Source organism: Charadrius vociferus, unplaced genomic scaffold (assembly GCF_000708025.1).
Source record: "Charadrius vociferus isolate BGI_N301 unplaced genomic scaffold, ASM70802v2 scaffold61, whole genome shotgun sequence".
NCBI lineage: Eukaryota > Metazoa > Chordata > Aves > Charadriiformes > Charadriidae > Charadrius > Charadrius vociferus.
Genome location: NW_009646945.1, coordinates 3,435,015 through 3,447,757, shown reverse-complemented (window position 1 = coordinate 3,447,757; position 12,743 = coordinate 3,435,015). Strand labels below are relative to the sequence as shown.

The 12,743-nt window shown below is 39.7% G+C and overlaps 1 protein-coding gene across 1 annotated transcript in view; it reads right to left on the bottom strand.

The window, feature by feature from the left end:
- Positions 1–12,743, bottom strand: part of PARD3 (par-3 family cell polarity regulator) — a 480,197-nt gene that overhangs the window by 95,992 nt on the left and 371,462 nt on the right. The window contains exon 26 of the mRNA XM_009895122.1: positions 3,754–4,008. Within this exon, the coding sequence (XP_009893424.1) occupies positions 3,754–4,008 (255 nt within the window). The remainder of the gene's footprint in view (positions 1–3,753; positions 4,009–12,743) is intronic.

The following is a 12,743-nucleotide window of genomic DNA, read 5'->3' as shown; positions in this document are numbered from 1 at the left end:
CTCTTTCTCCTTTGCTGTATTTTGGCATTATACAATCCACTTTCCAATTTAGAGAAATGGACAGACAAACTATTTCAGGAAAAACTATTTTCTTCTTACTGTTTTGTACTACCTGTCTACCGTTGCAGTGCTTGGAATACATGCAAATATAAAACACATCCAAGAAGGAGAACGAAGAAACAGGCCTGTTTTTAACACTGATTTCAAGTTAGGTTATGAAATAACTTGGGGGACCTCTGCCTGACAACTTGACAGTACCATCATTTGTTGAAGCACTATAATAGTTGTCCTCGTAATATCCTTAAACTTGCAAAAAATAAAATAAAATTGTCCATTATTCTGACAAGCAGTCTACATACTTGTCCTCCACTTTGTTATCATTCATATGCCGTGACACAGTTCAACTTACATCAGCTGGTGGCACGTGTTGATGAAAATAAGAGAGAAGTTGAAAGAATATTAAAGAAAAACAAACCCTGACAAGGCCTCACACACTGAAGCAGTAATTCTCTTGCAAGTTAAGGAAAAATTTGTCATAAGTGTTCAGCAATGGTATGCAAACTATTATGGGACATTTCGTTATAGGCTTCTTTGTAAGAGACTTTTAAATAACCTTTTGGACTTACTTAAATGTCAAATTTTGTTTGGCACTAAGCACCAAACTGTAATAGAAATAACATTTCCCATATAAACAATGCTGCTTTTAATATGAATGTGCTGAAGATTTGAGACAGCCTGGCCGTTACCAGCTCCTGGCAGTTCAGCACAAGGGTAATGCGCTGCGAGTGATTTCCCTTCCCAGCCACAAAGGCTGGAAGCGACTGTTTCTATTTAGGTAACCTCTGAAACGCCCAGAGGAAAGGAAGAGATGGCAGAGCAAAGGGGTAAAACACACTGAAAATAACGCTTACCACAGGTGAGCGCTAATGTAAACAATATTTTAAGGATGCAGAACTGCAACCAACTATTGCTCCTCAAATTTCTTGTCACTCTATCAGGATAAATCAGACTGCAGAGAAGAGAACTCCCTGGAGAAGAGCCTCGCGAAGAGGCACCCGGAGGCTTGGTGCGGAAAGGGGCATCACGGGAGATGCCAAGTGAAGGAGGAGGGTCTCACTGCTGGAAAGGGACAGCAAGAAACAAGCTGCAATGCACACGGGGTGAGAAGCCAGGTATCCTACAGACGGGGAGACAACACAGTTAACAAGCACCACAGGCCTGCATGGCCACAACTATTTCTTAAAATGATGCTCAGATGATACTTTCTTAATACATCTAAGATAAAGCCTGCAAAACGTAGAGCAGCCTTGTGAAGATTAGCTCAGACGCCATCCAGGCTCTCCTGCTCAACATTACAAGGGATCACGCTCCCAGATGTCCTTCACACACCTCGAGGAAGACTGAGAGCTGCTCCCTCACAGCTCCTACATCTCCTCTGTGCCCAAAGCAGGTGATACACTCTCCCAGCGGTGGGCCCAAGGTATGGACCCAACTTCTGGGAGGGTTAAATTTGACCCTGAGATTGTGCGAGCTGCTGCAATGTTCCCCCAAAAAGGTCTCTCGGGGCTGGGTGGGAATCACCAGCTCCGCAGCTTGGCTGTTAATAAAGGCGTGAGGAGAGAGGAAAGAAAATCCCATACAGTAGACACCTTTGTGCCTCAGACCCCTTAACAGGTACTTCGGAGCACATTTATAGCAAATAATAATCTTTTTTCCATCTGAATTACCTATTTCTTTCCAGGTGTTTCTTGCTGAGTGTGTCCCCCCTTTACCACAGGACAGGGGGTGGCTTTTCCTGCCTCAGTTCTAGTCCCCAGTTTGAGTTTTCTCCCTCTGCTCAAGCCCATTGTGTGCGCCGGGTCTTTCCTTTTGTCACAGCATGATCCAGCTGTGAGAGACAGGGCCCTCTCTGCTCCAAGAACAGCCTGAATGTGCAAAACCACCACACTGCTCTTCAGCCCTACCCTTACGATTAACATCAGAATCCCCCGGTACTCCGTTATCTTCAGTTTTACTCACTCTCTCCCGTCTCTTTTATCAGCAATCACACAGAGTTAGCTGGGTCACGCAGGTCTTCTATTTCGCTGTGCCAGGTTTGCATCAAAGAACTTTTTTTTTTGTTGATGTGACATTGATGCCATTCAACTCCAGCATGAAACACTGCCTTTGGTCTAACAAAAACAGCCGTGAGAGTCACCACGTGGCAGCCATATCCAACCAAACTATCTCGATTTCCAATGGCACAAAAGTGCTGAAATGTCAGGCACCGGGGCGTACCAGCGCCAGTCAGTATAAGGCTAAGGAATATAAAATTTCAAGGGCACGGATGAAGCTGTCATCTTTTAGAATTATTTTACTTCCTTCACTGAAATAATGTACATATCCACGACATATAAATTTTGTTTATTTAATATGAAAAGTAGACCATTTACACAGTGCAATATAAGAGAAAAGCGTGATTGGGAAAATAAAAAAGGTAATTGCAGTTCTGAATTTTAGGAAGAAGTCGCTCTTTCAACAATACATCTGAGATTTTCTTATTTGTCATGTTAGAGGATATATTTTTACCAACATTATGTAAAGGAACTTTTCAAAATAGATCTACGGGGAGGGTTAAATACACCAATCTCTGTTCTAAAAACTCCTAAAAGGAGTTTCAGACAATTAGCTGAACTCTGCATGACAGCCACTTTCCTTATGACCAAATACAAATGACTCTCTTACCACCTAGAACAGAACATGCAAGACGAATTCCAGTCCTCATGTAAAGCTATACAGATCTCAGCACTGCAACCAAAGACACTGCTTTGCTGTTTTAACTGAAAGTCCAGTATTTTTCTTCTGGAAAGAATGAGGTTGAAAACAATACAACAAGTGGGTTTACTATGAGTTAAATTAATAAGTTCTGAAAGAGTTAACTGCACCTCCTGCACTAGGATTTTAGTGTTAGTTTTTGTAAAGTTGAGAAAATGCAGAACTACAAGATCATAGATGTAAGCCAAGAAAACAGATGTATTTTCATTGTTAAAGTACAAAAAAGCTGTGAATTTTGCCTTTGGTTATTTCTACTTTATGTTAGTTTACACGCCTGTTTTAGCTTCAGGTTTTCAAATGAATTCAAAACTCCATCAACAGAGACCGGAATTTTGCCCAATTTCAGCATAAAACCAAGCATGACTTAGTTCAGATAATGTAACCACAGGAAGAGTATAAATAATAAGCTACAGCCTGAGAAGACAAAGTAACTCATGAGTCAAGCTTGGATTTTACTCACTTGGGTCTATATTTAATCAAAATGCTCCACCTGTTAGACTGAAGTTCAGGACTATGGTAGGACTAGAGTCCAGGTAAGCTTTAACCCACTTTTGCTTTAAACAGTAAGAACTTTCCAGAGATATTGTAACTGCCATGAATAGGTTGGAAATGTATCTCACAATGATACCAGTTAGAGCTCTGACAAAGAAACCAGATGACATAATGTAATGTAGTTTGTATTATACCAAACGGTGACTCCAAAACTCCAAATCATCTGAAGAATGAGAAGAAAAGCAGCAACTCTGCAGAAAATAAGTTCCCCGTCCCATTCTGTTAGTTTGATCTGTGTAAGCTCAATACTTTTCTACATAAAGGCTTTTAAAAAGCCATTAATAAAAATACAGTTCTGATTTTCCAATTGATGTCCAGTCATCTCCCATGACAAAAGCATTACCAGGGTGGATTTTGAGAGTGTATTGATTGATGCCTGGTGCCTACCTGTCTACAGGTGAAGACTTTGAATTCCGTGGTTTCTTCACTTGGGCGTACAAGGCTTCTGTCTGCCCTTCCCTCGGGCTCTGTGGCCGCGTGTTGAGCGTTATTGTGCCGCTATTTGAAGAGGAGTCATAGGAAGCAATCCCAGCATACATTGGGTCCGCATCACAGCCAAATGTCCGGTTAAAATCCTGTATCTCTGCATAGTCACGTTCACGGGCTTGTCTCTCTCGAAATTCTCGAGTTTTTGCTTGAATTCTGAAAAATTAAAAGAAGGCTGAAACCAATTTTTTCCTCCCAATCATCCAAAAGCAGCAGTTAGCAGACACTTTAGGTAGCCCATCTTAATGAAAAACAGTGAAGTGTTTCCAGTTTCAGTTTGTCATGGATATTGAAGCCTAGATCGAAGCAACACTACAATCAACTCTGGTCTTTAAGGAAGAAGTCTGATTATCTTTTCTTTCATTATTAAGTTAAATAACGACTAGCCTTAGCTGTTGGTAAGCAGAATTTACCTGTTGTTTCACGCCTCTTAGGATGCCCATGCTATTACCTATCATGTCTGAGAATGGTCTGACACCATTAATATTGTACTGTACTCCATCAAAACCTAACAGATTTCATGGTTCCAATGCCTGTTTTTAGAGAAGAATTTTAATTTTCTTGACCCAACACTACAAAAATCATACTTCTTTCAGAATTTAAGAATTTCATGAGTATAGGACACACACACATATATATTTATGTATGCATGCACGCAGTAAACAGCAGAAGTAGATGCTTGTATGAATTGTTTAAAATATGCATGTTTTGTTTAAAATATAAACAAACTGAATCTGGGACCTCTCAAAAGTAGGCAGTTTCTTCTCAGAAAGTAACAACATGTGCCTTATGTTAAAGTTACAAATATAAGGTGATGCTGTACTGGGGTTTTGTATCTAGGTGCACGTCTTTAGCTGTATGATAAAAAGTGACAGATAAAACCAGATGACATTTAGGAATCTGACAAACACAAATTGAGCACAGGTCATATTTTCAAAAGCACACAAAGCTATTACTAAAATTTGATCTGGGCTTCAAAGTTTCTTTGGCATTTTAGAAAATTTGATGTATCACACACACATGCATAGTGAACAGGAAAATCCACAACCCCCCCCGCATTGTCTCCCCAGACCAATTTAATGCTCTGTCATCATTGCAAAATGAAGCACTCAGCTGTCTCCTCCCTTCCATTAGTAAAATGTGCTCCTTTTTCATCTCGTACAGCCACGGTTACACAGTGTGACAGCATCCATCCATTCAGACTACAGTTCTGTGCACCTCTGTTACGTGCCGTGTCCAAAGACAGCTTGTTCACCAACTTTTAACCAGAGCAGCCGACTCAAAGCCTCCGCCCCTTTTGAAAGTAAGCCTTGTCTCTTTTGAAAATAGAAAAGCCTTAAAGTTGGGTAACTTTGACATTTTGGGAAATTTTAAACTTAGCCACAATCAAGATTAGTCTTTGCAAAAGAAAAGGGGATAGACGAAGGGTGGGATTCAGGCTGCAGTTTAAGACGTGAGAATTTAGGTGGCTGCAGCAGCTGAGGTCACGCCAGCCACGTGCGCAGGCTCCCTTTACAGTCAGGGAGCCGAAAGTCAGCAGACTGCAGCGTTACGCAGCTGCCGCGCCAGTTAGCGTGTCCTAGTGTGAAAGGAGTCGCTCTATAGACACTTGTGATGCTGCTGGTTAGGTCTTCCTTGGGAGCTTGGAGACCCAGCCTTGATTCAGCTGCTCCAACATAGGCAGCTATGACCACCTGACATCCCCGGGTAATCCTGCTGCACCTCCAGCTGCTGGGCAACAAGGACTCCTCTAGGTCCTTGCCACATCTGCCAGCCCCCTGCCAACAGCTGCCAACAGCTCAGAGACTGCAATAACTCAAATGACACAAGACGTCTGTGTTCGAGCATGTGAATCCAGCCCTGAGCTGGTATGTGAACACCTAAATTTAAGTGTCTTCATCAGACTGAGTCCCAAGCAAATTGTTCTTTCCATGCTAACAAAGATCGCCATAACAAAAGAAGGGAATAGGAGGATGGCTCAAATAGGCAGACCTATTTTACCCCCAAATCATACAAGTATTGACCAAGGATACTGATTTGGGATACAACGGATTCGCTCAACCCCCTTCAACAGCCAGTGCCATCTACACTGATGGTCCAGTGATTCATTCACACACCTCAACTTATACCTCAGCATAATTCCTCTTTTTATGTCTACCACTACTGACTTGTGCACCACAACTCTCACTCGTATTCAGTCACAGTGGAAAGAAAAACAACGATACCAAAAAAAAAAGGCAAATAGAAGAAATGTAAGAAAGTTTAATGTAAACAAAAATAAATTTTTAATGTTTCAAATTTTTAAATACAAAATTATTTTCTTTACTCGTTGCTTTTTATTTTAATAGGCAAAATTGGAAATGAAATGGTAACACTATTCATCTGACAGCATGTTCCTCCACAACTTCAGCAACATCAAACTGGAATAGTTTTTTGTTTAATTTACAGTAAAGAAGGACTCAGGCTTAAATCCAAAACCCATTTCAAATTTAAACTGTGTTTCTGCATGCCGATTATTTAAATAAAAATAAATGTTTTACATCGTCCTATACTCCAAAGCTATAATTCAGAAATGTTCCAACTTTTATCTCTTGGAAGGTATCTATGCAGAAGGGAAAACTGAAAATGACCTGCAGTTGTTGATTCCTCTCTCTGCAGGTTTCACTTCCAATTTGTACTCCTGTATTAATTACCCTGTGGAGGAATGCATTTCTCTATTGATATTTCTCCTCTGAATGGGAGAAGCAAAGGAAATCAGAAATTTCCTAGACATTTGTAGATTTAATTTTAATTTCAGTGGATGATGTATCATCACATGCTGGAACGCTGGCTGACACCAATTTGAGAACAAAAAATCCACGTATTTTAGACAACCAAAATTTCAGTGTATGAAATCTGACAGTATAGGAATAATGTGGCATGGAGTAATCCAGTCAGAAGAAAACAATGATGTTATCTGAAGTGCTTATGAAACAGAATTACCTGGTGGTAACTAGTGATATTGGACTCAGTGTTACACTGACAGCTATGAGAGATGCCGGTGAACTTATTTAACTTTTGACCATGAATATCACATCACTCTCCACAGGTGCAGACATGAGTGTCCCCTGTTTCGTGTTAACCAACTTTTCTAATGCGTCTGCTTATCAGCTATTTAATATGTTTGGACGTAGCACCATTTGCAGTGAGAACATTAAGATTTTCCCATGCATGGTTCAATGAGGGATACTTATTCCTGTTCAAGTGGGAGAGAACTGATTGTTGAAGTGTTATGCAAGTAATTATGTTCACATACACCACGAAAATTTTTAGAATATTTTCTACAATTGCTAATACAATGTGTTAATACAAATACATAGTATTAAAAATCAGAGTCTAAACGCATTATAAATCTTACTGTTAATTATAACCAAAGTACCTAGTAGCCATTTGCAGTAAGTAACATTTAATAAAGGATAACTTTAAAGTGAAACTTATACTGGCATCCAAAATGTTCTGATGTTTTTCTCCTAATTAATTTTCTGTGCTTCAAGTTTAAACCACTTTGCAAGTTCTATCACTTTCACAAGACAAAAGTATAAGTATTCTGATTACTTAACATATTTTTGAATATTGTTTCAAATACTGCTTTGTTTTTGCCTTCTCCAGGACATACTGCGTTTAAACATTATGTCTCCAAGCTTAAAGGAAACAAATGACCAGGGAAAAATATGTAGACATATTCTTGAAAAGAATAACAGCTATCAGCTGAATATTGCACTATTCCTTTAGCAATTTTAAACTCTGAATATATTTTTATATAAGAACCTGAACTTAATGTGACGTTCTTTTTTATGTTGACCCCCCCTGTGTGTGTGTGTGTGTGTGTGTGTGTGTATGTGTGTGTGTGTATGCATGATGTGGCCTAAATCATTTTTCAGCATATACCGCATTAAGTATACATACGGGAAATACCAGCACAGACTGTTGTGGGAAAGATTAAAATGATTATGCAAACAGATCTGCACAGCACAGATGAGAACCTGGAATTTGCTCTGTACTTCAGCCCTAATCAACAATGCTCCGGTATTGAAGTATCTGGAAAAGTGTTTGACCACAGTACTTTGGTTTCATAGTGTGGATGTGTGTATTAAGCTGTCTTCACTGAATTGTATTCCTTCATGAAACGGCACAAAAAAAAAAAAGTATATGTCTGAAATTTCAGATCAGCTAATTTTGAGGATTTATGCCCTTCCTACGGATTTTGTGTGGGTTTACCAATAATAATAATAATGCTTAGCATTCACATAACTCTTTTAATCTTCAAAGAATTTTGCAAAAACTGCTAATCAATTTTGCATTGTTTAAATAAAACAGAACTTTTAAAAATACAAAAGCTATCCCAAGAAGTTTCTAAACCCTTCTTGCTGAAGTGTTAATACTGAAAGTGTCAACAACATATTGTCGTGCTTTTGAGATTCAAATTATAATGTTCAGTAAAGTATCAACTATCCCCATGCATTTGTTTGCCATTCAATTCAAGAGCTAATGATAACTGCTTCAAATGACAATATTGTTAGCTGCAGAACTTCCTATAATTGTTAGAAGAGCTTTTCATTGCAAGCTAATCCAGCGATGATAGACATACCCATTGTATAGCGATTCCTATGCATGTGAAATGGTGGTCACAAAAGTAAGGGAAAAGCTTACGTGCTGCTGTCTCCAGCAAACAGCTGCCACCTCGTTCCCTTCTTCAAAACTCTGTGAGTGGGATTCAGCTTTCAGATGAAGGCAACTACTGTTTTAGACACCTAAATTTAGGTGTCGACATATGGTTTGGGCTTCCAGAAGAGCTGGTCAGGATTCAGTCACCGCAGGTGACTGCCCGCAGGGTCTACAGAGCAGTTGGGCTGAACAGCAGAAATGTGGCCGCTTAAAAGTGAAGCCAACTCCTTCTCCAGGCTCTATCAACGGCGTCAAGCACATCCCCCTTGACCACAAAGGACATTCAGTCATGTAGCTCACATGTAGACAGCAAATTAATCATATTAGTCTGCAAGCCGAATCACACCCTGAACCAAATATTTACAGCAATCCTGTCTGAACTAAACTTTAACTTCTTTCCAGCAGTGGAAAACACAAAACTGTGGTGTTGGAGGAGCTGTTGTGAGTAAAAGTGAATAAGCAAAACTGGCAAAAGAAATCAACCGTAATTTCATGTAGTATTAGGAGTGAAATTATAAATATATTCCCAATCCCTTGGGAGCTTCTGTCCCTTTCATGGGATTTTTTCATATTAGTGATTTAGATCCTTGCAAAAAAATCACCTACTTATCTTAATTGATGAACACAGCATGGGAATGATATTCAGGGCTAATACATTACATATGCTGTTGCAATGGCAGCAATGTCCTCCCCTAAGAGCAGAAACAAAGTTGGCTGCTGCTTCTGGTGTGCAATTGCTTGGTCAATTCAATTAATCCTCCTGCTGCTGCCAGGATTCAGCTATTGCCCAAGTGATAATCCACAACCTCGTCTTTTCCACCGAGGCTCGCTCATTTACAAAATCAGTATTGAACGCTCGCAGTTCCACATATGTGAGATGGCTGACAATGTTTATTAAGGATAGAAGCAGCATTGTGTAAGGACAGAAGCTAAATGACAAGCCATTCACCACTGCCAGTTCTCAGTTCTTCTGCCATCAGACTGGCATGCATGGGGATGATGGATTGAAAACAGAGAAAAACGACGACACGTTTATAAAGCCAATCAGCTTGTCTAAGTTACTCAGATGGGATGAACGCATTCGGTCCAATTTTTGCCAGATATTTTTTCTAATAAAGAGGTCAGGAGGTGTGTTGGCCAGTAGCCAAATCTTGTCAAATTTGTCCCCTCCTCTTTTGCGAGTGAAAAATACCTTGCAGGCACAGTGTGCCAGCAACTAAGGCAGGTCTTGTTGTTCCTCCTCCCCCTCTCCTTGCCTGCCTTCGGGGCTTTAATGGCCCTTTTTCTAATTTTTGGCAATCAAGTCAACATGGGAGTTTGTCCTCTCCTGTATTTTTCTGTGACCTTTGTCTGGATCCGAGCAGAATTTTTCTGACAACTACTCTTCTAATGAGGGTACCTTGATTATAGGCATTATTGTGATTTCCCTCTGAACCGGCATATGACACTTAGCTTTTCTTATCATTAGAGCTAGTCAGTTATCACAGTTATAACCATCTCTGAGCAAAGCCATCTGCTTTCCTGGGAAAATCATCCTAAAGGATCACTGTGGGCAATGGATAATCATGGGCAGCAGCAGCAGCAGCTTGTAAACAAGAAAGACACCTCCTCTTCCTTATTTACCCCCCATTTCATTCAAAACTTTAGCATATTTTTTTTAAAAAAAAGTCAGAAAATACTGCGGCGTAAATACGATTTTTAAATTGGAAGGCTGAAGACCAACCTTTTTCAAGTTATTACAGGGAAAAAAATAACAGTTCTGCCTTATCTCCTGTGTACATAAATGTGTGGCCAACTGGCTAAAATATGACCATCCTCTGATCTCAGACACATGAAGAAACACATACAAAATGTGGTCAGTTTGCTATGGATAAGCACAAGCATACAGGGACAAAATGAGAAAGGCCAAGGCACAACGTGAAAGAAAAGTAGCAGGGAGCTTTAAAGATAACAATAAATCATTGCGTAATTGCATTAGCAGTAAAAGGAAGAGCAAAGAAAAGGTTGCTCCCCTGCTCAGTAGCGAGGGAACGATATTGACAGATGATGCTGAGGAGACCTAAGGCTTAATGGTTTTTCTCTTTGCATCTGTCTTCACTAAAATGGTTGATTTCAAGCAGGTGGCCAGCACAATTGATACTGCCACCAATAACAAAAAACATGTCCAATGTAACAGCAAAAGAAGTAGCTAGAAACTGGTTAAGCTAGTTAAGCTAGTTAAACTTCATCCGACACACACAAATGTCTGAGGTAGTCTCGGACCTTTTTCAGTAACCACGAGAACCTGTTAAGGACAGCTGAAGTATTGAAAGACTACAAAAAGTCAAACATCCCTCGGAGGAGGAGAATTATAGACTCATCAGTTTAACTTCAAGCCCCTTTGAAACAAACCGTTGGTAAGCACAGAGAAGATAATGGGACAAGCAGTAGCCACCACAGATTTATCAAGAACAGATGCGGTCAAGTCAGTCAGATTTCCTTCTGCAACACAGTAAACGGCCTTGTGAACAGAGGACAAACAGTATGTCCCAGGCTAAGAAAAGCAGCGACGGGACGGATGCAATGGGTTGAACCAGGCAGTACCTGCAGAGTATTCGGAGAGTAGCTCTCAGCAACTCACAGTCATGCTAGATAGATGGATTGAGACATTTTCTACACGGATCTCTCTCTGCATTTACTCAAGTTTTTCATTATTAACGCTATTGAATCTGCAGAAAACCCAAATGATGGAACTTTGGAGGAAAGGATTAACATTTTAAATGTTCTTGAAAAATAGACCGAGTAGACTTCAAAAATAGAATTAACTTCAATAACAGCAATTGGAAGGTAATTTACATGGTTGGAATAATTAAGCATACCAATTAAAAGCAGAGGAAAAAAATCTGTGAGTTGCTTTTTCAGGAATTGACCTGGAAGTTCTACTGGATAACAGATACTCACGAGTCAGCAATATCAAACTCGGGGCGGGGCGGGGCGGGGAGGAAAAGACAGAGCGGGGATATAACAGCAGTCTCCAGATACATAAGGAGGAAAAGAATGCAAGTACTAGGTATTTAAACTGCAGCAAGAATAATTGAGACTAGATACTGTGGGCAGGGGAACTTTCTAATGAATAGGTAGCGGAAAAGATTGCCATGGGAAGTTGTAGGATCTATGTCATTATAAATTGGAAAAAAAAAACCAAAACCCAAAACAGGAAGAAACAAACATCTTGAAGGAATGGCATAGACAGGAGATCCTAACTTGGAAAAGTGACTTGATCTCTCTTCTAGATCTGTAATTCTGCACCTACATAGAAATTTTACACACATATATTTCCTACATATTGGTTCTACAACAACAGAGAAACATAACAAGGACTACATAACAAAAAAGAAAAAAAAAAAGCTGTCCACCACCTCAAAATTAAAGAAATGCATCTACACAATCAGTCTTAATTTTCTTTCTCCTTCAACAATCACAGTCTATCTACCAATTAGACTATGTAAGAGTACTTACTGTCTCTCTGAAGTTTTCCCCCCTCAAATCCCACATGCAGAAGAGATGCATGAGAATTTAAAAAACCCTTAATGAGCTACAACCCAGGAGGGCTGTAGTTAAAAAAAAAAGAAGGTGATAAAGGTGATAAGGTGATTACTGTAAGTGCCCTAATACATTAAGAAGAGAACAGCATGCTCATAAGGACTTTATAAAGAAGGCTATTAAACAAGGCAGCAAAATACAAATGAAGATGTAAAGAAATGAAAGAAATGCAGGAGAGAAAGTAAATATTACGCGTATAAGCAGGTGAAGTGCAAACACCAATTTGAAACCAAGTGATGTTGATGAAACTAAAGGAGACATCAGAATCATTTCCTCTAACCTGGTGGAATCGCTCATGTATTTCACCCCTACCTCTCCTTATTCCCTAACCTTCTTGATTCATCCTTTGTTTTTCCAAAGTGAAGATACATCCCTCTAGCAGAGTATCTCAAACCTGCTTTCTTGGATGTTGGAGTAAACAAGTGAAAATCCTTGCTTATTTTGATTTTAAAAATCTGTAAATTACCACCTTCCTGACATTTCAATGGAGCTTTTAGACTACTTTGCAGTTAATGGTCTGCAGCATTTTGGGGTGGAGGGTATGTCTGCTGTGTTTTCTTAAAGGTTACGTTTCAACCAAAGCTGAACGTATCAGGTACATAGGC